Raw genomic sequence first — 27,626 nt, 5'->3', positions numbered from 1 at the left:
CTGAGTGTGGAACAAACAGCTGACGGCAGCTTACCCACTGACCTCAATGAGACTCAGTAGCTGAAGTTAAGAGTGTTAGACTTAGCACTCAAGCAGCACGATTAATTAAATAAATATTGCAGATTGGTAAAAAATAATGTCCAAATCAAAACTAATGAGCCATTACTTTGAATGATATCAAGCAAGTAGTTATGGAAATGTACAGAACATTTAAACACCAATTCTTTTCTTTCTCTTGTTTCACAAAGTTCACCACATTTTATTTTTTTCTATGAGAAATCAGCACAAAGCAACACACAGTTATGAAGTGGAATGGAAACAATAAATGCTTTAAGTTTTTAAAGTTATTATTATTATTATAACTAATAACCTATATGTAGCAAAACATGTGTGGAGTGTTCTCCATATCTGCACGACGGGCTTTCTCATTGCTAAAATAATCATGCAAACTTACTAATTGTCCCATTTCTCCCCCCTTGCACAGGGTGGCAGCTCAGCAGTAGTTTTCTGAATTATTATTAAACACTTTCCACACACAGCCCAATCTGACTGCAGGGTTGCGATTTCAGAGTTTGTAAGCAGATAAAGAACAAGCTATGCCTCTTCATTGAGTCCTTGGCTGTGTTTCAGATAGGGAGAGCTGCAGTGGTGCGTTCACTGACCCATGAGAGGAAACTATTGATTTCTGTCAGTGAGGACACTGTGTTTGCTAGTTTTTGTTTGTTTGTGTTTTTTTAACATTCGCACACGTGTTTGTGTTTTCTCATGATTTTATAGACTTAAATGTGAATATCTCAGAATCACAGAGAAATTTAATAAGGGAGACAGTTTTGGTTCACACTCAAAGTGTTGCATGTCCTGATGTTTACTTCCCTTTTCCTGGAGGATTTCAAACTGACTAAAGCTGCTCTCTCTCTGTTTTCTGTCTGTATTTCAGTGGCACCTGGTGTGCGACTCGGCCTGGAAGGTTACATAGCCAAGTTTTCCTTCCTGCTGGTGGGCTCAATATTTGGCTACCTGGGTGATGGGTGTGATGGCTGACTGGTATGCTCCACCTTCTCAGTTTAATGAAAGTTTTTGACAATAAGATCAATGTATTGATTTTCAGGACCCCTTTCCTTTTTTCAAATTATTTTATTTTTAGTCATAAACAAAAAGGTAAGCTTAAAAAATCTTTTTCTTCAGGTAATTGGATTCATTTTCTCCAAACTTCTCAAGTTGTTTCTAGTCCTGAAATGAGCTTGTTTTTATAGCACTGATGCTTCTGCACAAATGTAGGTTGCAATGCATAATAAAACTCGGGGAGTTGGCTTTCTAAAACAAGCTGCAACATCTGATTTACACATGTTTTCCTGCTCACAGGTTGGCAGTGTTTCATTTTACACTTGGTTTCGAACTACATCTCCACATTAATTAATTTGAACAACTCTGTAAAAAGAAAACATGCCAGCTAATGTTGCAAAAGGTCAGATGAAGCAAGAATCAGAACAGCAGCAGACCATCCAATTTTGTTTGTTTTTAAAAAAAAACAAAACATTTTTCACAATCTGACATGAACTGAAACGGAAACATTTTGTGTTAGGATTACCAAAATTATCTGTGTTTTGCTAAATGGCAGAATATTAAGAGATATATATTTTGTCACTTTATTCAAACTCAGTTTTGATGGAACCAGGTGATTACACCAAACATTTCTAAATGCCAGTTAATTTTACTCAAAACCTTCAGGTGTCTGCTAAAAGCGGACAATAAAGAGGGAATCATAGTCAGTCAAACACACCTCAAATCAACAACAGAAGACTAATGGAGACAAATTTTCAAATTTCAGAATGCCTAGCCAAAATTCAGATTAATCTGTTAGAAAATTGTGGAGTATCTCTACTGAACACCAGCTTACATCATAATGTATTTTCTCATTGGTTTGTGGAAAAAATAAAAATCTCCAGCAACAATGAAGCACAAACCAGGTGCTTCCTGTATCTCAGAAGATATTCCTGATGCATTAGAGCTGAGCATGTCGGATCCTGCAAGATGTCTGCTTTAAAGTCAGTTGCCTGAATTAACGTTGGCTGTGCACACTGGAGTATATTTAAAGATTTTTTTAAAAATGCTCACTCAGCTAGAAGATATTACAAATGTTTTTCCTTTAGTCAGCAGAAACAGAGCTCTATATTACCACCTTCAACATCTTTATGTCTGATTTTTACCAGTTTTCTCGGATATACCACATGCACATGAACTGGTCCAGGTGGAAGCAGGCCTGTAATCATGAGCTCATACAGAAACAAAACACAGTTATTTTTTTAGCTTTAACTCAATGCTGTTGGATAAATGAAAGTTATTTTGACTGAAAGGCCACAGAGTTAGTTTTAATTTCACAATGAACCCATAGAACCTAACCTTGAAGAAAAGTTTGAGTTCACTGTTCTTAGGCTCACTTCCAGAAGCTTCACGTAATCACATAACTTACTTGGAACAATTTAAAGTGAGGACAAACTCAGAAGAAAAGCTAAGCCAGCATTTTTTCTCTGAGTTACCAGCAGATCCCGAGTTTCACACTGACGTTGCTGTGCTGGTTCAGGTCTGCAGCCTCAGGAGAACCTAATCTGGACCGTGGGAGGAAATGGATCATTAACAATGAAAACAATGCAGCAGCACTGACCTGCTGCCCTAATGACCTCATGCCCCTTTTGAACCAGTGCACACAGTGATCTCTTTCACCTGATTTCTCTGCAGTCTCTCGCTCACTTTTTAAACTCTTTGCTGCTTCTCTCTCTCTGTTTCCAAGGTTTGGCCGACACCCGGTGTTGATTCTCTCGGCGCTTTCATGCTGGTGTTCGGCCTGTCTGTCGCCTTCTCTGTAATGTCACCATGTTCAGCACTTTGCGCTTCTTTGAGGTTTCTGCTTGGCGGGCCTCGCTCGCTCCCTCTACGTGTGCTCATAAGTACAAGCTTTCGCCTTCTGATTGTTGTCTGCCTTTTGTCCTCTTGCGGTTTGTCTATCCCGGTTTATGGTTTGGTCAGCTATGAAACCCTGAAGGAGACAAAGGGGAGATACTAAAAACTCTTCTTCCTACATTAATAGTTTGTATCCAATCTAGTTAAACAGTGGAACTTCAGTGATGAATGACTCCCTGTGTGAACACAGTAGACCCAAGAAACACCTGTTAGTTTTTACAGTGCCGGTCTTTTTCTAACTCTGGGAGCTAGGTGAGTGGCATCAACTAATTCACTTACTCTGTGGTTACCTAGCAACAACTTGTTGGGTAATTTGTGGCAGCAGCAGCAGTTTAAGGTTTCACCACCGTCCCTCATAACTGCTTAAAAATAAACAATAGCGGGGAGTGAAACTGTGGAGAAAACAGGAAATGTCACGCCACCAGTGTGGCAGTATTGCGGATATTTAAACAAAAAACTGACCAATAATTATGGATTATGACTGATATGAAATGCTTACATGTGATACATTTTTCAGCCAAATTGTCCAGCCCCAAGGTATAGATTTAATTTAAATATTCGGGTAGTTGGACAAAAATCTTTTGAACCATAGCAATGAAACTTTGACAACATATTTGATATACGATTTTGGTGATGGCATTTATCAAAACATAATGTCTGTTCAATTGTTGACTGTATAGCGTTTTCTTTATAACTTTAATAATTTCTGTTTTTATTATGTAAAGCCCCTTGAACCGTCTTGTTGCTTAATTTGAAAACAAGAGTTTCAGTCTCTTCATTTTTGTTCTGGATCTTTACACTTTTATGGCCATGTCCTTTTCCATCGCTTACTGAATTCATGAGGTTTTCCAACATATGCAAGAAAAAAACAAAGATAAGACAAATGTTATTCCTCTCTTTTTTTATCTAAAGTGTTTCCCTTTTCTTTTAGATGTTTGTGAAAGGCATTCCTGAGGGCGTCAAGAGCTGACACACAAACTGGTGGATGACGTTTTTTTCCCAGACATTGTCCCCTGCATTCCCAGCCTCCCCCGTCTCACCCCTCTGTGGGCCTTTCTCTCTTTTTAGGCCATGTGAGATTAGTCACACATGATGCGGGAAGCTCAGGCAGGCTCGAGCTCGGGCAGTGGGGTGTTGTTTTGTCCTCCCTCAGCGGGGTTCCCTGATAAATTTCAAATGACCCTCTTCTGGCTAACAAACAAAATGAGCCATCTGCGGAGAAACCTGTGAGGACTAGGATTTAATCTCTGATGTAAACATCAGCGAATGAAGCTTTGATAACAATGGTGTGTGGTATTTAGAGGGAGTCCACCAGATAAAGGCTATGGGACTTAGAAAGAATCAGTGAGATAAATAAGACGGATTATAAAACAGAAACATTCCAGTGATGATTAACAATGAAAAGTGGGCAGAAACTGAATTTTTGTCACCTATGTTCTCAGAGCTATTTAGATAAGCATCTGAGTTTGCTTTACGTTTGCGGCTTGACTGCGAGACGCGATTGTGTGTGTGAATGCAATTAAAAGTGCAACAAAAAAGGTGTTTCTGTGAGATGTTGGTAGGCTGTATGAAGTGTACATGCATACAGAAAGAGGAACAAAAACAAGCTCTGTTACACATTATTCATAATATAAAAATAAGATATTTCTCCAACCGTCAAACCCAATTTTAGTGTGGCAATTTAACACAGTGAAACAAATCAGTACCAGAAAGAAAATATTATTCAATATGTGGCTATTTCTGAGTACATTTCCTGCAAATATGTTAGAACTACTTAAAAATCCACATCTACAATAATCATAGCTATAAATATCTTCAATATGTTATTTAATAGTTCAGATCTCTACATGATGGAACAATGGCACCAAACATCTTGTGTATTTTTTTTTGTCTTAAGTTTGTTGCACAAGTTTGAATCTATTGCAACTTGGCCTTGAACACAGACTTTTAGCACAGGAAACATACTTTTAGTTAGACACTTCAGGAGCTTTAAAATACGCTTAAAACCAAGCTGCCAGGTGAGCTTGAGATGATGGTCCTGTTGGAACATCCAGGTTTGTCAAAGTTTCAACCATCAAGTAATTAGTTTCAAATGTAGTGAAACATTTCTACTTCATTACCATCATTATCACAATCTCACATCATAATGCTGCCACGACCATTCAAAAAAGTCACTTTGACATCTTCAAACATTTGTCCCAACAGCTCAATCTTTGTCTCATTTTAGTACAAAACTTTCCTTTAGAATACATACATTATAAGATATATATATATATATATATATATATAATAATATATATATATATATTAAATATATATATATATAATATATATATATATATATGGTCTTTCTGCAGCCGATGTATTTTTTTCTGTGACATTTGGGTCAGCTGTGGACACTGCTTAATACCAAATGATCCCCAACTGCATCTCAATCTAGTTTTGCAATGGATAAATTTGAGAATATTATGCTTCTATTCAAGAGTTTTTTTTTTTACCTCAAGGCCATTAAATTCACTTGATTTATGCCGGCAATAGCATCACTAATAATCAATTAGTTGGTTTTTGAACATTTCAGTTGGTTTTGTTTGCTTTGATTTTCATCTTCATCAAATGACGTTTGTCCTGCCTGAGCAAACAAACCGTTTTGTCGATCATGATGTTGTCATGATGATGGTGCACATCAGAACGACTCTCGTAAATTAAAGTACCAAATCTATAGCCTCTTAAGATGAAAAATTCCCCGCATTAAATCTTAAATTCTGTATTTAATCCCCCAAAATAGTGTTTAATTTAAATCCCACTGAGCTGCTGATTTAAAAGAAAACCGCCTCACTGTCATGAAGCTGCCACTGTGGCAGATGCTGAAGCACAACAGGGGCACATAAAGCCTGTTATACTGCTGAGCAACAATTTGGAAAGAGGTCACACAGAAAAATATAGAAATAACATGTAGGATGGATTTACTGTATTATAGATGGAGGAGTATTTATGTTGCAGAAATAGCTGCTTGCCTCATGCGCTCTTTTCACCCACTTGCTGCCACTGTAAATTCGGCGCAGAACTTCTGTTTCTAAATCTCCTCTGCTCTTCATCTAACACCCCTTCCTCTTCCTCATCCTGTACCAATTTATTACCCCCACCCCACGTCTCACTCATATTAAATCTCAATGTTTGGTTATCTCGCTGCAGCACACACTGCATAATGCAACTCCACTGAAGCAGTCAGACCGACCCTCAGTTTACTCTAATAAATAATATGTGCTTGTGGTATATTTGCTTATTGAACCATTTCTGCACAGATGTAATATTTGCAATGTTGCGACATTGCAGCATTCCATCAGGATTTTTACTGCAACCTTCTCCTTGTTCTTTCTCTCTTTTAGTATGTTCTAACATCTTACCTTAACTTCACAATTTGTTTACTTTGTTGGCTGAAATTGGTGTATCTTGAATTTGTTTGTGCCATTTTAATATTCTCAGAAAGAGTTCTAAGATTCAAGGCAGATGGAGTTGCTTCCAAAAGTACATGTTAGAAAATGTAAAAATATGATCCCAGAAACCTGAGGTTGAATCTGAAAGATGTATATAATTTTTTCAGGAACCTGCTATTGGGTGAAAATTATGGTTTTCAATAGCAAAATTATTAGGAATACCGCAAAAACCACTTATCTATTCAATAAAGTTTTGGTATTTTCTGCAGAAGGACTGAGCTTTATTGCCTCACTGATTCTGCATTATAACATCGGAGAAAGGCAACAAAGCAGGTGATGGAAAAACTAAAAACTAACAAATCAACAAAACTAAACTCAGGCTACAAACAAATAAGATCTGACTTGTACCTTTTCTTAAAAATGTCCATAAGAATAATTCTTTTAAGTATTCAGAGCAGTTCTGTTTGCACACAACAGAGGGAATAATTAATCCGCATGAGGCATCTCCAGAGACCCTTTTACACATAAAATGGGTCAACATCCTGTAAATCAAAAGTACAGTTCTAACTCAAAGAAATTATAGGAAATGCTTCTGAGGGTGACAAATTTCGACACGGAATCATAGCATATGTCTACAATGAACGTTTATGTCCAGAAATCAAGAATTGTCCATCTGCTCTCTCTGTCCCTTGCCTCTCGGAGTGTTGCAGAAAGTAGAGCATGTACTAAGGTTGTGTTTCATTGAACTGAGGCGTGTGACTTCAGCTGACTCAGCTGGGTTTAATGCTGCTGTCATGCTGTGCCCTTGTCGAATTGTCAAATGTTTCCCATCCATTCCTCCCTAAAGTCCCTGTCGAGGCTTCAGAGGAAGGTTTCTCCTTATACTGTTTATCTTATATAAAAGGTTATTATTATTAAGCTTCACTCTTCTCTCTATAAAGCATGAATAGAACTAAATTCTCTCACATTAAATTTCTCAAACCAGAGGTTTTGTTCGGCAGTGACTCTTGAAGAAATTATTTTGGGTCCTTGCTTAAAACCTCAGAGTGATCTTGGACAATAGATAGGCAAGTGAATAATGATGAACATCTTTATAATTAATTGCAAAGATGAAGCTGTTTTCTTATTTAATGACTTGAGAAATAACTTTGTCATGGTTATATTTATATCTGAACAAAGGATGAATTACCTTCACTTTAGGCTGCCTTGTTTTCATTTGTGGACTTTTAAGAGCTTGTTTTTTCCTTTACCTTCTCCAGATGAAATCCAACTAATTTTTACATCAAGCACCTATCTACTGTATCACATACAGGTGAAATGGTGGATACGTCCCTCCCCATTATATAGCATTTCTGTCTGTAGTTCTATTCTGGGCATGCAGAACATGAAACTTTATGTAACGCTGCTAGAGTTGCTCCCAAAAGTTCAGAATAAAAAATAATTTTGAGATTATTGTTTTTCATTTTTGGACTTACTGCCTGGTTAAACTGAACATCCCAGCAGCAAATCTAGGTGCACATTTCTCTGTGACTGAGCTGTTCTGCATAAGACAAACTAAACCACACAGTGGTTTTCATGAGAACTCATGCTGACAGAAAGCCAATGGTCCCTTCACTTTGTTATCAAGCCTCGGGCGAGGTTAGGGAGGCTGCAGCACAACATAATGTGGCTCTGTGTTAAAGCTCTCAGCTGTTGCCTTGAAAGACAAGTCTGGTCAATAGGTCTTTGGTTTTTGTTGTCTTCTCTTTGTCTCATGTTTTTTCACTCTGGGTTTGTTGTTCTGCAAAGCCTCTGCAAGTTTCAGATGTAAAGTCAGAGGAGAAGCTGCTTCGTGAAAGGAGGAGGATGGCGATGGGGGATGGTAGATATATATATTATTTTTTTAAGCGAGTGAGAGCCACTTCAGAGCGTCAGACGAGAGGGAGGAAGGGGGAGTGAAGGAGGATTGGCTCATGGGGGAGTGGTGAGATAATCAGCATAAGAAGAACGGTTCTCACAGTCGGCTTTAACAAAAATAAAGATTCTGACCTGTGTGTGTTTGTGTGTTGATATCAGTGGGATTCGACACCTCCTCAGAGAACTGGGGAGCATCCTTTGTTTTGCTGTTTAGAAGTGATGGTGGTCATTGTTTTTGCCAGTACGGTTCTGTTAAATTTGGTTTTATTGTGTGTCCTGGCTTATTTAGATACAAATGAATAGATCTTAGTATGACTACTTACAGCTGCCATTGAAATTCTGTCTTCATTTATCAGATTTGTTACCTGATTCATATGCAAATAGACATGGAGCCATGTTGGCTTTCAACAATGCCTTAATAGGTCTGCTAATGTCTTTGTAAGATTGGAAACACATCAAGTCCACCTCACTGTATTATTATTCAGATGTTAATGTGGTTAGAGTTATTTGATACGTGACATACGTTTAGGTAAACTTTCGAATTGTTAATCTGATGTAGTTTTACAAACTTGATATGTGTAAAGGAGAATAATGTCATCTTGTTCTTTTGTTTTTTTTTATATGAGATCATCAAACAAATTGTAATATCAAACAACCTGAGTGACTAAAAAAATGCAGTTTTCAAAGGATGATTTCACAGAATGAGAGAAAAAGATATCTAAACCATCCTGCCCATGCAAGAAGATAATGACTCCCTAGATAAATCATGAATTAACTGGATTATCCAAATTCCTTCGGTTCCGTTTTACCAGCAAAACCCAGGTGTGATTACTGTCAGACCTGAAGGCCCAAGAAATTACTTGTATTCACATCATGAACTGATCTAAATTCAAGAAGAGAAGAGACACAAAGTTATTGAAACCATCAGCATTGAAAGGATTGCAAAGCAATTTCCTGAGTTTATATTTGTCTGACATGTTTTTTTGAAACGTGACAAAACAATAGGAAATTTGAAATACATAGTTTTTCTTAGAACTGCAAATAATGTGGCTTCACAGACCTTAGTTAACAAGATGTCCATAATTTTATGTCTTTGCTAACAATCATTGTTTCTACATGCCTTACCAAATAGAGGTTTCTCATCACACCTAAAATCTGTTTCTTGGTTCTTCTGTCTGAATAGATTCTGTAGGCATAGGTCTGCCACTGGACATAATGAAGCTGGATTTGACATTATTTGAATTTTCAGGTCCCACCTTCTGAGCCAAATGGAGATCTGACCTTTAAGCTTTATATGATGGAGATATATGCACTTCTAAAGATTTTTAAAAATCTTATTAACCCATGTTAAGCTTTTAGTTTTTCAGTATTGGATAAAAATCCCCCCAAAAAACAACAAATAATGCACCAATCAATCAACCAGCAATCGAAGCTGGCTATTTACTGATCGGAGTTTTACCCCTAATCAACATCAGAAAAGAAATCTGATGTTTCTAACATGTTCATCAAATGCATCAAAACTTATATTTCTGACATTTTTTCTGACAACAAGCAGCTTGTTCTTTGGTGCACTCCTTTCTCATTTTAGTAACAATCTGAAAAAGGTTGGAGACATTTGCAAAACTACTACCTTTAAGTGAGATAACGGGGAAACTAATTTACATTCCGCCCTCCTTTGTTTCCCTCCCATTTTCAATCATATTTTCAATAATAGTCAAAGACAGTACATGTTACTCAGAGCCCCTCCTTCCTCTATCCTCACACACCCAAAATGGTGACCTTGAGAAACGACGTCACCATATGGACCCAGCCATCTGGAGTGTAAGATGTTACAGGCAGTAAGAATGGGAACTTGAGCCTCTTCTGGGGAAATGGGAATACTGAAGAGCTAAGATTTGTAGAAAGCTTTCATTTTGGCATTAAATTTTCAAATAATTTACAAGATACACTTAATACCAGCTCACTGCTAGACAAATACTAATCTACCTCTTTTAAACCATTGAATCCTTTTCTTTTAGTGACATATCCTCAATCGCATCCCATTCATACCAGAGAGACTCTATAGGCACCCTTCTGTCAAAATTTAATCGGAGTTTGATGGATGAGTAATTAAAGACCCTAATTAATTGATTGCTATTAATCCCCCCCCCCCCCCCCCATCCCCCCCCCCCCCCCACCCCCCTCCCACCCATCCCCCACTCCATCTGTTACGCCATCTGTTATTCCGGCTATGTGTTTTAAAAATAGTACAATTAAAGAACTGAGTTTGATTTATGACCCTAATCATTAATTGCTAATAATATCCACCCCTCCCCCACTCCATCTGTTACGCCATCTGTTATTCCGGCTATGTGTTTTAAAAATAGTACAATTAAAGAACTCAGTTTGATTTATGACCCTAATCATTAATTGCTATTAATATCCACCCCTCCCCCACTCCATCTGTTACGACACCTGATATTCCTTCACCTTCTGACCTCTAGGGGGTTTGAATTAGCCAATAGAAACAGAGACAAGGGGTTCGGCCTTTAGTGTTTCTGCTATAAGTAATGTCGGAAAAAATCAAGCACTCTACTTGTAAGAGTTGTTCAAGAACTTTACAATGAATGGAACTAAACGAGTTCGTCCTGCTGCTGAGAAAAATGGACCTACCTCCTCTGCATCAGCTGATACGGATTCGAAGTTACCTAGCCCTAAGACATTCGCTAAGATGATGAAGTCAACACCGTTAACAAACAAATACCTGCTTGCTGAACAAGAAGAAGAGCGTGCTGCTGTATATGAGATCCCAATAGCAGTGAAACCGGATTTGGGCCCAGTGTTGGATAATCCTGTAAGCTCACCTTCATCGCCTGATGCATCTGCCTCAAACACTGTGGATAAAAGAGAAATAGTGACAGGCGGAACGTCTCTTCTATGCGAGACCCCGATATCCATCTATGACAACTCCAGGCCTAGAACGGATGCCCCAAAGAAATCGAAATTTTATCTGTGCCGCGTGCAGAGCCCGGTACTTGGATCCCTCAAGGCAGACTGGTCTTTAAAACCTCATGGTCTATGGGGGTCATGGGGTTATGTTTTCCGTTATGAGACCGGAGAGCTTTACCTGTACCAGCTGGACAAGGATGAGGAGCTTTCGCCGATATCGGATACATGCAGCCTCACCTATAATGACTGGGCAGTGCTAAGGCTCGCAATTCCTCGTGCCAATGAAGATATGGAATTGGCCTTAGAGCAAAATACAAGAGAAGATGAACCTGACCCTCGATCTGCAAAGAAAACCAGAAGACAGTGTTTCCCAACCGATACTGAAATTGGAAAGGGACACATTCTTTTCAGCGCAGTGTGGGAATCGAAAACTACTGAATCTGGGCGCTGGTCCTTAAGGGCGAGCAGACGGAGGGGCGAGAGCCTGAATTCCCCAGACCTGTTTGTGTTGGAGGCTTTCAATGTGGACTGTGGTGTATTCAGAACCATGCTGGCTCTCCCATTTGAGGCCTGGTCTGAGAAAATGACGGAAGTCGGGGATCGGATTTCAGAACTGTTCCGAAAATCTCGCTGCTGGCTCGATATTTTGGCAGTGAAGAAAACTCTGACATTTCCTGTCCTGCCATCCTCTTCTGGCCCGACCCTCTTCTGAGGACCCGCCCCTCTACCTTATATAACGAGACCGCTGCGAGGACTTCTGACACCAGACCTTTAGAATGGGAGAAGTAAGGAGCTATGGACTATGGGGATCAAACTGGGGCGAGTCCAGTTATTCTACAGAGAGCCTCTTCACTCCTCCGTCTCCTGGAAGCTACAACATGGGTCCATATTACCCGCCTTCTCCTGTTTTATACTCTTCCTCATCAGCATCATCTCCAGCACTCTCTCCTACAAAATTTCTGATACCGAGTACTCTAGCTGAAGAGGGTATCCCTCCGACAGCAGCAGCAGCAGCAGCAGCAGAGGACTCTGAGGAACCTTCTACCACCTACACCCAACCTCCAGCACTGGCAGCAGAGGATTCTGGAGAGCCTGCAACCGGCTACTCCGAACCTCCACCTTCTCCAATTCAACAAGAAGATGAAATTGATGGATGGATACCGAGCACGCTGATTGGTGGTGTAAAAACAGCCTTACTGCATCTATTCAGTTTAATCTGTGCCAAGTATGTCAAGGAAACCTGCTACGGCTGCAAAACAGATCACCCAAGCCAGCGACAGCATCAGTGCCTGGAAATACCGGAGGAAGAATATTACCAACTCCACTTTCATCGCATCACACAGCGACTCCTGACTCCACGATTCATTCCTGCTGTCCAGAAATTGCTGAAGCAGCGCCACATACAGGTTGAGGATGCAAAAGTGAAGATGATTGCAGAAAACGGTTTTACACGAACTGAAATCGGCATTCGGAATCCAGACTGCAATTAACGACATGTATCAAAGCATGTCCACTGATGAAAAACTCAACCAGCTTCGTTCTGTTTCAGAGTGTTACACTCAGAATGAAAAGTAATCTCTCTTCTGTTTTGACTTGTATTTTTCTAGTTCTATAGATTTAGTTTAAGTATTATCCTTTTCTTCATCTTATTTAGCATGTTTAAGTATTTTACTCATTATCCTTTACTTGTGTTTTATGACTGATTGACTAGCATTAAATATATCTTTATACACGTATTATCGGTAAAACATTTAATTGTAATTTCTAGTAAATAATTGTACTGTTTGTGATTTCTTACTATTAAAGCAAGAATAAATCCTTTGTACTACGATCTGGTTTTGTCATTATTTATCATCCGTCCATCAAAGCAGGTGACACTAGGATGGCTGGGAAAAGGTTAATGAAAACGGTATATTACACTCCGTCACATCCCGGTAGTTTAGGAGGAATAGAGAGATTGAGAAGAGGTTTGGAGGATGAAACGGGAAAGAAGGTTAAGGTGGAAAAAGTACAAGGTTTTTTATCGGAACAAGACACTTATACTTTGCATAAACCTGCACGCATAAATTTCCCAAGAAACAGAGTTTTTGTCACGAGGCCTTTAAAACAGTTTCAAGCAGACCTTTGTGACATGCAAGCTTTGGCTGAGGAAAATGATGGTTATAATTACTTATTAACAGTCATTGACATATTTTCTAAAAGAGCATACGTACGAATTTTAAAGAGGAAGACTGCGGATGAAGTGGTAAAAGCCTTTGCATCCATTTTCAAAGATAGTCAGACTCCTAAAAAATTGCAAACAGATGCGGGTAAAGAATTTTTTAACAAAAAATTTAAAGCTTTAATGAAAAAGCACGGCATTGAGCATTTTGCCACAGCAAGCGAAACAAAAGCCTCGGTGATTGAAAGGTTTAATCGTACATTAAAAACAAGAATGTGGAGATATTTCACCGCTAATAATACCCGTCGTTACGTCGATGTTGTGCAAGACTTGGTGAAAAGCTACAATCACAGCTACCATGCAAGTATTAAAACTACCCCTATGGAAGTGAATTCAAAAAATGCCTTTCAAATCTTTCAGAACCTGTATGGTACGTCCTCGAGCACACGTCGCAAGAATGCCAAACCTAAGCTTAAACCCGGGGATCTGGTTCGATTATCTAAATTACGCGGCGTTTTTGATAAAAAATATGAGCAGAGTTTTACGGATGAAGTGTTTACTGTGGCTGATACCATACTCCGATCCCCTCCTGTGTATAAACTGAAAGATCTTGATAACGAACCAATTCAAGGTTCTTTTTATGAGGAGGAGCTTCAGAAAGTGAAACTGTGTAAAGATAAAATGTACCAAGTGGAAAAGATATTAAACCGACGCACCGTAAGGGGGGTTAAACAGGTTTTTGTGCAGTGGAAAAATTGGCCTCAGAAATTTAACAGCTGGATCAGACTGGCTGACCTTCAAGATGTATAAAAGACACCTGCAGTAAATCTTACACCTGACACAACATCATGGAGCGCTCGGTAGAGGATGAAGGGTTCTACGTTACTTTACCCTCAAACGCGGGTTTAAATGTTTTTAAGGATAATACCATTTCAAGTTTTCGTGTGAATTTAGCACAGCATATTAATTTAGAAGGTTCCTGGCAAGTTGCCTTGACAGAGATTTCTTATCCCCACACCTGGTATAATGTCCCGGAAGAATTAGCTTACTTTGAATGGAGGGATAGAAAAGTGAAAAAGGTGTTTCGGGAAAGTATTACTCACGGATACTACAAAAACGCAACACATCTGGTTGGAGAAATCGAAACTGTCCTTAGAGCAATAAAATCTGACATTTACTTTGAACCGATTTATACGTTTGTAAATAAAGTATTCTTTCAAGTAGGAGGACAATATCAAATACGTTTTCATGCTCCGATTGCTTACATGCTCGGCATGGAACCTGGAAAATGGTTAACTTTTGATAGAAAAGCTTCTCAACCAATGGACATGCAAGCAGGATTTTACATGATTTATTGTTACAGCGACGTGGTCGAACAGCAAATAGTGGGGGATAGTTATGCTCCTTTGCTGCGTACGGTTAAAGTGGACGGTAAATTCGGTGATATGATCACTCAAACCTTTAATCCCCCCGATTATCTTCCTGTGGCGCGGAAACATATCGAATCTATTCAAATAGAACTGAAATCAGACCAGAACGTTCCGATAGATTTTACCTATGGAAAGGCAATCGTGAAATTGCATTTTCGACCTGTGAGGTCACGAGGAAGCCTGAGATAATAACTGTATGAACTTCGATGAGAAACATTCGTATAAAATACGGCTGATGATAAGGTGATCATTCATACGGGCTCACCCTCGCAGCGTGAAAGAGAGTATTTACCTTAAGAGAAGAACTGTATAAATCAGGGGTAACATGAGTCAAATAAATCTGAGAGATGATCCTCACCGGTTTGTACATTATTACCATAACCAGGTAGGGGGCGCGTTACCTGGTTTCTATGGGGCGCCGGTGATGTACGGCAGAGGTATAGGGGCGGTATTCTCTAGATTATTCAGATTTGTGTCGCCCCTAGTCAAATCAGGTTTCGCCCTGGCTAAACCTCACTTAAAAAGAGCAGCCGCTAATATTGCCACAGATGTTCTAGGCAAAGCTATGAATAAAATATCTGGTTCTAAAGAGGGTCAAGAAGGGTCAGGAATTATGGTTCTGTCAAGAAGAGCAAGGACGCGCCCACCGGGAGAGCGTGCGCATAACTTACAAATACGTAGAGCACTGAAGCGAAAGAAGTCAAACGGAAGAAGGAAGGCTAAAGCGAGGAACTCTGTTCCTAGCAAAGATATATTTCAATAAAACATGGCTCTTTTGCATCACAAATCACCGGAATGTACTTTAGCCGAGTTAGATTTATTTTCAGCCCCTATGACCCAGCTATCTATAGAAGATAAGGTCTACACTGAAATTTTGCCGCTGTCGGCTCTTACGGACAACGGTCCTATCGAATTTATGATCCCGGGAGGAGAGAAATATCTGGACTTAAACGACACCCTGCTTCATCTACGCATCAAGATCACCAACGCCGATGGTAGCAACCTAGCTAATGACGCTGCTGTGGGATTAATTAATTATCCTCTTAACACAATATTTTCCCAATGCGACGTCACGTTGGGAGACCGTCTGATATCTCAGTCGAGTTCCACCCACCCTTACAGGGCAGTGATTGAAACTTTACTTAATTTCTCTCAAGATACGCTGAGAAGCCAATTTAGCGCAGGTCTTTTTTACAAAGATACGGCGGGAGCCATAGACTCTATAGTTGTAAATAATGGTCCAAACCAGGGTTTAAATAAAAGGGCCTCCTTCACCGCTGAGTCCAGAGAAGTGCACCTGTTGGGGGCACTGCATGCCGATATATTTTTCTGTGAGAGGGTGCTGCTTAATTCTGTGGATTTAAGGATTAAATTAACAAGAGCCAGCGATGCATTTTGTCTGATGGGAGCCCGTGACTCAACTTTTCGATTGAAAATTTTGGGGGCTTCTCTTTTTGTGAAAAAAGTATCGGTTTCTCCCGCGGTCCGTTTAGGACACGCTTCTGCTTTAATGCGGGGAAATGCGTTGTACCCACTTTCCAGAGTTAATGTTAAAACATATTCTATCCCTGAAAACTCAAGAATATGTACTCAGGAGAACCTATTTTTGGGGGCTATACCAAAGTATATAGTTCTGGGAATGGTTCATCACGAGGCCTTCACAGGAAGAAGGGACTTGTCACCTTTTCATTTTAAACATATGGACGTTGAGTACTTGGCTCTGTGCCAGGAGGGCAAACAGATCCCCGGCAAAGCTTTCCAGCCCCAATTCAACCAAGGAATATCGGTCAGAGAATTTTACAACATATTCTCTGCATCAGGCCGTCATCTTAAAGACCTTCCGCTGAGCATAGACCGAACTGATTTTAACCAGGGATACTCACTGTTTGTCTTTAATCTCAACCCTGGAGAGGACGCAGACGCATTATCACCGGTTTCTAACGGAAACTTGAGGTTAGAGATCCGGTTCAGAGTCCCATTACCACACACGACCACGCTAATCGTCTATACGTGTTACGATTCTATTCTGGAGATCAATTCTAAAAGAGAGGTTTTGGTGGATTATTATTAATCATGAATAATCATCAACTTGAGAGTCTGCTACACCAGCTGTTGGGGAAAGTATTTTGCGGAGTCTGGGCATGCGATGAACTGTCTTTGCTCTCACACGAGTACGCAGGACCCGCATATTTTATTGTGAACACGCATCCTGCTCACATGCCCGGAGAACACTGGCTAGCTCTTACTTTGGAAGGGAACGGTATTGCCACGTTTTTTGACTCCTACGGCTTTCGGCCAGACTTTGATTTCTATCCAACAAGCATCGTAAAATTTCTGAAAGACAGGTCTTCAAAAATAATATATCATAATAATCAACTTCAAGATACTCTGTCTGTTGTTTGCGGTCATCATTGTGTTTATTACTTATGTAATAGAGCATGTGGTTTATCAATGCAACAAGTGCTTGATTCATACCCCGGGGATGTGAAAAAAAACGATGTCATGGTTTCAGATTTTGTGAAAAAATATCAGCGCTGTGTAAAACACCAAAAGTTTTGTTCTTTTCACCACGGAACATGTTCTATGCAAATGTTTAAAGATTGTCACAAATTGTTAACATGATTTTCTAATATTAGTGTATTAAAACAAGAGACTGTACACCTGAAAAATTCTTTAATAAAATATTTTATTGGAAAAAAGAATTGTTGTCAGAGAGTTTATGGAGTAAAAGCAATCCAACGTGATGGTTTTGTTCTTTTACGCGTACTTTGTCTGTTTCTGATCTTATTCTGTAGATCAAATTTAGGGGATAAGATAAATTTCTTTTTACGAGTACTTTTTACATCCGTCACCTCATCCCCAAAATCAAATTTAGGGGTTAGGATAATCTTCTTTTTTTCTCTTCTGGAAGGGGTTTTGACACCGTCTGTCTTGACACGCAAATATTGTTCACGAGCTTGTGGATTATTAACAGACGATACCGGGAAATTTAATTCATCCAGTGTGGAAAGGAAATCGGTCCACCCTGCAGGCAGGAGGCTTTGGGATTTTCTTTTAAACGGGAGCAGAAGGTTTTTGAGTAAATCAACCAAATGAGAACCTTTCATGACATTTCCTTTATAAACAAATTCTGCTTTAGATGTCCAACCGCTGTTACTTTTGGACAGCTTTTTCAAAATGTATTCAGCATTTTTTCGATCTCTTTCAGGAAGAGCTTTCACAACTTCATTAGCAGTTTCATCCAATTCGGTAGTTTTTTGAATAGAATCATCTTCACGGTTTCTAAGTTCAAGATCATCCTTGGTACGCTGCACAGTCACAGAAAACTGTGGCTCTTCTAGTTGACCTTGCTTGATTAAAGATAGAGATCTTTGTAGCAAAGCATCATATTTCTTAATTTTCTCGTATGCAGTGAGCCCTGATTCATTCAAAATGGCTCTCATTTGAGAATCCAGATCCTCCTCCGCCGCATCTCTGATTGAAGTCTTTGAGGAGTTCAAATGTTTAAACTGATGAGGTGAGATGAGAAACATCTTTTGAGATGTTTTAAGAGCCATTGCTTTTGTTCTATCTGCTGAGGATTCCGCCCACTAAGTTTCCTATTAACGGAGTCAGAGCAGCTAGCAGGGGGAGAATAAATCCTCCTCCTTGACTTTTAAGAGCCAGCTGTTTACGCTTTAATCCGGTTCTTTTATCCGCCAACAGTCTGATAATTTTTCGCTGCTTTTTCAATTTCCGGTGTTGAGAAGGTGTTAGTTTAATATTTCCTTTTAGAATGTTCAGAGCAATCTCACATAAAGTTTTAAGAAAATCCGGTGAGCAATGAGCTAAAATATCTTTACGCTTCTGAGGGGTGGCCTGGTAAAGAGCCCTGAGCATCGGAGCATTCCTTTTTATGCGTGCAGACATTCTGACTTACTTTGATTTAGGTACATACACCACTGGCGATTCGCCGGGTAATATCCCCGTCCTTAACCTGTAACGTTCTGGGCAGCTAGGAGTAAGATCTACGATTAAATATCCGTGAGCTTCTTTGGTTGCGTCTTCAAAACTCTCCAGGAAACTTGCTTTAGCTGATGGGAAGACTTGACGCGCTAGTATATCCACCTGTAATTTATCTCGAGGGTTCTTAAAGAGCACCATATAATTACTGTTGAGACTAATGGTGCGGCTGTATTTTCCCTGTTGAAATACATTCTGGGTGAGATATAGAACAGACATATTTCTATGATGTCGATATTGGGTGAACAATTTGGCTACTTCAGGGTGGTTAGAAGCCTGGAAAATGACATCATCCAAAATGACCAAGTGACTTTGATTCACAGGGAATAATTCTTCGTCGTCAAAAGAATCAGGCAGTCCTTCCACAAATTTAATATTTTTATTCAGTTTTTGCAATTCAGCATATAATGGTTGAAAAGAAGTAAAAATCCAAACAATATTGTCCGGTACAACATTCATGACATGCTCAAGATTTTGCAACATTTTCCCTACAAAGTATGATTTTCCACAGCCACTTGCCCCCACGATCATACATGAGAAAGGTGAATTGAACCTAGGGTCAAAGTATACCTCTTGAACATCGTTGGAATAAGGCATTTTTATTTTTTTATTTTTTCCTTGTCTCTTAAACTCTAATAACCAAAAGGTAGAGTTGAACCATCAGGAAAAAGCCTGCGTTTGTCATACACAACCTGAAACCTTTTAAGAAATGTCGCGTTTCTTAAAACGAACCCTTTTTTATCGCGTTTTATGGTGTGTTGCGGTGTTTTGATAACACCGTGTCGGGACCCCTCTAAGTACCCTCCCACCAGCTCTCTGATGCTGTCAAAATTGACTCTCTCGCTGCACTCATAAGTTTGAGTGATGCCTTTCACCCGGATCACCACTTTCTTTTGATTTTTTGTCTGGTAAGCATAACTTTTAGGCCCCGCTGCTACAAATTCCTGAATGGTGTCACCTCCTAATTCGTCGGTTAAATCACCGAGATAATTTCCCAGTTCTAGAGGACTCTCACCATCTTTTACCACATAGATCAGGCTGTCTGTGTCTATGTAGAGAATCTTATCCTGCACTCGCTCCAGACAGCTGAAAAGTTTTAAACGAGCATAAGCTGTGGTAAATGCTGCGATGAAAATATTATTTGATTTGTTAGGACGAATGATGCAACGTTTGCTGTAATTCCACTGGATCAGACAGGTTTCAGGGTTGATAAAGTGAAAGTACTTCACCACGTATTTACCTGAGAAAAAAAAATTGAAATATTCATCAGGATCACTTACAAAGCTGGTCTGAGAGAGATCATTTCTTTGCGCAAACTTTCCCCAGAAGCTATTGAGACACAGTTTAGCTACTTGTCTTTTAGCAGGGTTCACCTCAATTTTCCCAGCATCTAGTTGAATACCTTGATTAATTTGATAATCTCTCACATATTTCAACCTGCTCTCCTGATCCATCGCTTCAGGGGGATAACCGCTGGCTTCCTGTTTCCCCTTCAAAAAGGTGTGAATGTAGCCTTTAAAGATCGAGCTACTGCTTCTCTCAAAATGCCAGACCTCAGTGATTTTTCCAAGACGATAACCGCATTGCAATGCTTTTTGAAACTCCGCACTCACCCAAACACCTGTCAGAGATCGAGCCTCGTCCTCATGGGTGCAGATCCCCGATTGATTGTTAATATCTGCACATGTGCGGCAAAGAGTGAAAACTAGCTTACCCCTAGATGTCTTGTAGGGTAGAACTGGAAAAAACAGGCCTCGTGGAGGATAAACGGTAGCTCTGATAAAACCAAAATAGTTGACTGGATCATCGAAATCTTTGTAAATGAGGGTGGGGTGACCTAGCGGATATTCACACGTAGCATTTACATAAGGGTAGAGAGATGTGAAGTCCACATAATGCACAGACTCACCCGGTCCAGCTGTGAACCTGAGCTTTAGAGCACAAGTTCGACCTCCGTACAGAGCGTTCCGAGGGACCAAAGGTTCTGGCGCATCAAATTTTTCCAGGAATCTGATTACCCCTGGATCAGACTTTTTCATTTCATCCCACTCATGTTCCCACACAGTCTCGACTCGAACACCATAAACGGCTTGCAGAATCTTAGATCTTTCAACCGTAGCTGCATAAATTTGTTCAAACGGTACTTTTCTCAAAGGACACACTTCAGTCTGCTTGAAACACCGAGGGCAGGCATGGTAAAGACACCCGTTGAAAGAGAATATGGTGGCTAAACCTGAGATTACTGCGAATCCGTCGACAAAATAGGGTCCGATTTTGCGTTCGCCCGAGTTTAGCGCGTGCTCAATATGTAAGTTCTCACTGTCCATCTTCCACTCTAGCCACTGAATTGAAGCATTGGAGAAAGTTTTGGACCCACGCCTGTAATCTACAGCGGATGGGATCGCCAAGGATTTCTCCGGAAGAAAATTGGTCACAAAAACCTGCATGCATGCAGAAGCAATTGTGATGTTCTTAAAGGGATCCACATTTGTCTCCTTAAAAAACTCCTCTCTGAATTTAACACAACCTTGAAAAAGAATGTCCACATCATTTTTGCAATAATGCAGGGATTCTTTCTCAAAGTCAAAAATGCCTTTGGATGCTTCACCGTACCAGTCAGTAATTTTCTGCCTCTCATCAGGATTCATAAGTTTGACGCCGTACGAATCTAAAGGAGGAAACACACCCACATACTTGAGATGCTCTTCAGCGGAAAATTCGTGGGGAAAATATCCTTTCGAGCGGTCATGGAAGCCCAGTGCTTTCGGCATGGCACTCAGTTTCATAGTCAGAAATGACAGGCTATCAATAAATTTCAATTTGTAATCGGGGTCTGTAAAACAAAGAACTTTTCCTCCTTGCATGATTAGAAAAGGCTTGATACCTAACTGCACCATAGAGTTAAGCAATAAATAACTATCAAACCCACGTGCATTATGTGCGATGAAGGTGTGTCCCTTAAACATTGGTCTTCGGAAATGAAGAAGGAATTGCTGTGCACAATCCAGGCCATAAGCGTGCCATTCAACACCTTTAACAGTTTTTGAACAGACTAGAAAGGGTTTATGTACGCCGCTCTGATCGACAAATGTTTCAAAATCGTAAAACACTAGTTTGTCATGAAGTTTGTCATCAATAGTACTGGTTTGAATGTAGCATTGATGATCGTTAAGAGTTACATCTGTACCAGGAGGTAGATTTTTTTCACCGCAAATGACACATTTTGATTCGCAAATGTGTAAAGTTTTCTCTTTGTTCATAGGAACGCGATACAACCTTTTACACGTAGAACAAAATTTGATCGTCTCGCAATCGCTTACACGCATTTCAGCATGAGGTCTGTTGCGAGGTTCTTTGTGCCTATCGAAGCATGTAGAGTTTCGACATATTCTGTTACAGTCATCGCAGTGTACTGGGTTGTACTGCAATTGTCTGCAGCTGTAGCCACAGCAGACACCACAGTAACCTTGGCAATGATGGGTGTTAGAATTATTATGACCGCCGTAACAAAATTTGCAAATATATCTCGACCCGGTAAAACCTGCAAGATTCCTAATGCCATAGAAGTGATTATTATGGAGGAGGAGAAAGCAGGGATTTGAACGATTTTGGAAATCTGTTTCAAATTTAGATAAAGCCCTATCTTTTGAGGTTCGATGAAACACTACAATTTTTCTTTGTAGAATGTTTTCAAACTTTGCGACGTCGCTGAATGTAACCGCTGTCTGATCAGTTAGACCTGCCTGATGCTGCCACTTTCTTCCCTGTTCAAGAGCTTGTTTATCTGTAAATTCAGGGTGAGCTACATGTGCAAGGCTGGTAGCAAAACACAATTTATTTCCTGTATTTTCTACAATATACAGGTGACGCCTCTTCTTATTAATCAATTCACATTCCAATGTTCTTTCAGCCTTACGTTTTGAACCTCCTGTAGGATTCCCGACTATCTGGAGAATCAGCTCCAAATTACTTTCTGAGGGCAGCTCTGCATTAGATTGAACCAGCTCATCTAAAAATTCCTCAAATGCAGGCAGGATTGCGTCGTTATCAGTAACGGAGATATTTATGTGATGAGAAATATTACCCCACACTAATTCTAACTGTACAACGTCATTACGATCAGCTATTGATCTTGCAGTATTAGCCAGATCAGTTAAAACATTCATAACTGCGGTGTAGAATTCAGCGATGTCAGGTACAGTTTGGGTTGGAGGCGCGATTGATAACGATCTCCTTATTTCAATGTTATTGAAACGCTGACGTTCAATTCTCTGATTTTGATCTAGATTACCTCCTCGCTGCTGTTGCTGCTGTGCTTGATCATCTGCTGCAGAAACTGTTTCAGATGGTGACATAGATTCAGTATTTTGAAAACCTTCATCTAATGAAATGCTAGACGAAGTAGCCGATGAACCAACGGGCGAGTTTTGCGGAGATATACAGTTATTTAAACCGCGGACTGCATCGTCAATTTGTCTGAAATAGTCTGAGACTTCAGATGCGTTTAAAATATCAGAGATTGGTGATCTAGCAGGGCTAAGAGCAGGGCTCTGTGAAAAGTTATTTTCACCGGTATTCAAAGCTGAAGCGATTGTTTGTAGAATCTGGATGGAATTAATAATTTGTTGGGAATAATCTGATTGAGATTCTGTATTTTGAAAAGTTTCATCCAACGCAAATGAGGTAGCCGGTGAACCATTGGGTGAGTTTTGCGGAGATATGTAGTCATTTAAACCGCGGACTGCATCATTAATTTGTCTGAAATAGTCTGAGACTTCAGATGCGTTTAAAATATCAGAGATTGATGATCTAGCAGGGCTAAGAGCAGGGCTCTGTGAAAAGTCATTTCCCCCTGTATTCAATGCTAATGCAAGTGTTTGCAGAGTTTGGATATTGTCAGCTATTTGTTGAGAATAATCTGATTGAGATGATTCAACTCTAGCTTGTTGGTGTTCCATTCTTTACTGAGTTATAAGAGACAAATCATACATGATTCATTTCACAATCACCTTTGCATCGGAGGAAAGATTATGCAACACTGTTCTGCTGGCTTGTAGCAGGATTTTAACTTGTTCTCGGTTGCGAGCCAGAGCTTGTCGTCGTCGTCGTCCTCTGTCCGTAGGAGGTCTGTCCAGCAGCATGAAAGATTCTGCAATAAATAATTAGGAATAAACTTCTAGCAGCTATGAAATGTGATTTTACTAGATAAATTCAAATAAAATACCTGTAATCATTCCATCTAATAAAACGGTTCTGAATTGGAGATTATGTGCTCTCCTCTTCCTCTCCCAGCCCCTGGGTCCAGAAGCTGTGGAATATATTTAATATGATTACAATCAGTTAGGTAAGGCCGAATTAAAGCATTACTGAAAAAGTATTTAAAAAATAAATAAAGTAGATTAGGATAAAGTAAATACAAAAAATAACATAGAATAAATTAATAAATAATTTTTAAAAAAAAAAAAGCATGTAGCATGTTAGAGGGGGTAGTGAACAAACATTGCATTTTAATTTTACAATAAGACAAACTGGAGTCTCCAACTTGACAAGAACGTAGCTCTTGGCGACTTGTAAGGTTTTTTTAAATTTTTATTATTTTTTTATTTTTATAGTGGTATGTGTGGAAATAAATACACACGAACTCCTTTTTATTACGTCTGCTTTCATGTCCGGCTTTATGTCAACAAGACATACACACGCACGCAGAGAGAGAGCAAGGGATCTTCTGCGGGTGGGGGGATCGCTCACCCACCCCTGGCCATCGGCTGTTATGTCCTGGAGACAAAAAAGCGCATGCACACACACACACACACCCCTCCCCTCTGCTGTCTCTGTGTGTTGGGGTGGGTTGAGTAAAGTTTTCAGTGAAATGTTCCCAGTGTAGAAAAATATTCACACCCCTCCCCATGTTTCGTATTTTAAGGTGTTATAAAGAGAAACTTTATTAGAGTTTACGTTACGGATATATATCTTTCTTTTAACTTAAAATAACAGTTTGAAAATTGGGACTTGCATTGGAATCAGACAAGAGAAGCATTAAAGGTATATATCTTTATTATCTAAAACAAATAATTAAACTTACATGGCTGGAGAGAATTAGTAGGCCTCTCAGGTAGCGCTTCCGGTTCCGCTTCAGGATCTGGTTCCGGTTCCGCTTCAGGTTCTAGTTCCGGATCCGCTTCAGGTTCTGGTTCAGGTTCAGGTTCTGCTCTCTGTTCGATGTCTGGCCTTGCCCTGGCAGCCTGCCGTGGTGTGGGAGGAGGCGTGACGGAGATGAAATCAAATCTCTGCCCTGAAGGCAGGTCTGCCACAGGTTCGTCTTCCGATTCAGACGAGATGAGAATTACGTCTTCATCACGGGTTATGCCTGTAAAATGACGAAAAAATAAATAATAAAAAAAAAAAAACAGTTTCTTGATTGGTTAAGATAGTTGTTTTAAAAACAGAAAAAAAACTTACTGTGTACTCCTGTCTGAACAGAACCGGATGGTGTCAGAGCCGCATTCACCAGCTGTGATGATCTGATAGCTTCAGAGTCAGTTCTTTTTTTATTCAATGACAAGCGGTTCTTCCTAGGATTCTCCCGGTTATCTGTAAATATTAGAGTAAAATTAGAGTAAATGTTTTATTTTCTCGCTTTTAGAATTCTGGTTACAGAGATATTAAATTACCAATTGTATTGTTTAATCCTGTGTGGTTCTGGTATGTCTCCTGAGTATTGGCAAGATCTGTAAGCAAATAATATTTTAAATTATGTTACAACTCTGGCTAAAAAAGAAAAAAAAGGTATGCTGAAAACAAACTTACCGCTTATAAATTCCGACTCTAAGACAATGTTTGGATCTTCTGAGACTGCCCCTAAAAATAAGAAAATCATTATTAAGCATGATGCATTTCTGTATATACATATATATATTCAGTATATGATTAGAGAAAGACAATTTGAGAATTGTATTTACTTACGATCGAACAACGTGGATAGAACCTGAGAACTTATAGCTGCAGATCTTCCTGTAAAGTCAGACATAATTCAAAATAATACTTCTTTAAAGAAAATTAACAAGTTTGGAAATACAGCTGGATTTGTAACAAAAGTCAGTCGAAATTCTGGAGAGCTGTGATTCTTACCCTGAGATGACGTCTGCTTTTAAAAGAACGCGTGAGGTATATGTCCAGCTTTAAGTCTTGTCACACACGCAGGCAGAGAGCAAGGGGGGGGGGGGGGGGGGGGGGGTCCTCTGTGTGGGAGGGGTCACTACTGACCCGCAGCTCATATCATATCATCAGATTCTGAGACTTGCATCATTAGAGCCACCTAGGCCTGTTTAGCCCCTGTCAGATATTCTTCATAAATAAATTTACAGATGAGGAACATTTCCTGACATGTATTACACTAGCAACTGTTACAGAAAAAAAATCTATGAGTTTAAATGTATTTAAACCAAGATTTACTATTTTGGAGAAAACATGAAGCAGTAGGAAGATCAGCGCTGATTCAACAGCAAGAAAAAGATTGAACAAAATCATTCACAATGATGCCGGACCAAATTCTGGAAAAGTCTGGACAAATTCTTTAACTGCGGAAAGATATAAGTTAAATTTGAGTAGGCCTGTTTACTGTCTGTCACATATTCTTCAGAAGTACGTGTACAAATGAGGAACATTTACTGAAACGTTTCACACTAGCAAGTGTTACAGAAAAAGAAAATCTATAAGAGTTTAAAATTTAAGCGATGAAGGAAATCACAAACTCATAGTCAGCACTGATGTGTTTTTTAATTTGCTCACAAGTGGTCACATGTGCCACTGGCACACAGATGGAGTGCTGCAGATCCTGAGAGCTGATAGCTGATAGTCAACCAGTATGGTGATCAGAGGTCATCATCCTGAGGGGCTTTTAACCCACCTCACACTTCTGTTTAAAACCAGAGGTAACTACAACAACGCCTCACACAGATGGTAAGATCCCCTCTCGGGCGTAGAATCTGGGCACACAGATGGAGTGCTGCAGATCCTGAGAGCTGATAGCTGATAGTCAACCAGTATGGTGATCAGAGGTCATGGGAACCATCCTGAGGGGCTTTTAACCCACCTCACACAGATGGTAGGACCGTATCTCCCGCTTCACATATCAGGAAGATATTCTGTTTAAAACCAAAGGTAACTACAACACCCCAAATCTATTTAAATATACTATAATGTTATATTATTCTAGATTATCTAACACTTATTGTTTTTTCATACTTTAATTGTATTATTCTTAAAACTCAATGTTTTTTCATACTTGTACTATTTTTAAAACACATAGCGGGAATAACAGATGGCGTAACAGATGGAGTGGGGGATGGGTGGGGGGGGGGGGGGGGGGGGGGGGGGGGGGGGGGGGGGGGGGGGGATTAATAGCAATCAATTAATTAGGGTCTTTAATTACTCATCCATCAAACTCCGATTAAATTTTGACAGAAGGGTGCCTATAGAGTCTCTCTCATACCTGATTAACTCTCCTCTCTGGCTGCGACAACATAATGAGTCTAAATCTTCAGAGATAAAATCTTCCTTTCTTTCTGCTCTGCCTCTTTATTTAGGAATCGAGCTTTGCTTGCCAGGCTGGCGCTTTTCCATGACCATGGTGGCCAGTTTTCTGAAGGTGGGCGGGCAGCTACTGATGCCAGGGGTGGCCACTCTGTGCCGCCATTGGCCGAATGGGGATGACTGGCAGGTGCTGCAGATCGTGATCATCAGCCCTTTTATTCTGATGCTACCATACGTCTGGTGAGTCCCACCCTCTGAAGACATCTATCCAGGGTTTCTCACACT

The 27,626-nt window shown here is 39.8% G+C and overlaps 2 protein-coding genes across 3 annotated transcripts in view; one reads left to right on the top strand and one right to left on the bottom strand.

The window, feature by feature from the left end:
* slc22a23 (solute carrier family 22 member 23) overlaps window positions 1-27,626 on the top strand; it is a 64,567-nt gene that overhangs the window by 29,164 nt on the left and 7,777 nt on the right. The window contains exon 4 of the mRNA XM_023339077.1: window positions 27,395-27,581. Within this exon, the coding sequence (XP_023194845.1) occupies window positions 27,395-27,581 (187 nt within the window). The remainder of the gene's footprint in view (window positions 1-27,394; window positions 27,582-27,626) is intronic.
* Window positions 19,179-25,978, bottom strand: LOC111609654 (translation initiation factor IF-2-like). Of its 2 annotated transcripts, none has more exons than XM_023339075.1 (7): window positions 25,773-25,978; window positions 25,617-25,667; window positions 25,481-25,537; window positions 25,269-25,400; window positions 24,892-25,176; window positions 24,034-24,117; window positions 19,179-23,958 (listed from the first exon to the last, which is right to left on the bottom strand). In XM_023339075.1, exon 7 carries the CDS (start codon window positions 23,765-23,767, stop codon window positions 19,442-19,444), a length of 4,326 nt encoding a protein of 1,441 aa, XP_023194843.1. In that variant the 5' UTR covers window positions 23,768-23,958; window positions 24,034-24,117; window positions 24,892-25,176; window positions 25,269-25,400; window positions 25,481-25,537; window positions 25,617-25,667; window positions 25,773-25,978; the 3' UTR covers window positions 19,179-19,441. Both variants share the same exon structure in this region, with proteins under 2 accessions (XP_023194843.1, XP_023194844.1).

This window comes from Xiphophorus maculatus, chromosome 9 (genome assembly GCF_002775205.1).
Source record: "Xiphophorus maculatus strain JP 163 A chromosome 9, X_maculatus-5.0-male, whole genome shotgun sequence".
Lineage (NCBI taxonomy): Eukaryota > Metazoa > Chordata > Actinopteri > Cyprinodontiformes > Poeciliidae > Xiphophorus > Xiphophorus maculatus.
The sequence above is the reverse complement of the archived record's forward strand: the minus strand, read 5'-3'. Positions and strand labels throughout refer to the sequence as shown.

Excerpts from the sequence above, each read along its gene's own strand:
- LOC111609654 (XM_023339075.1), bottom strand. The coding sequence starts at position 23,767 with ATGGAACACCAACAAGCTAGAGTTGAATCATCTCAATCAGATTATTCT.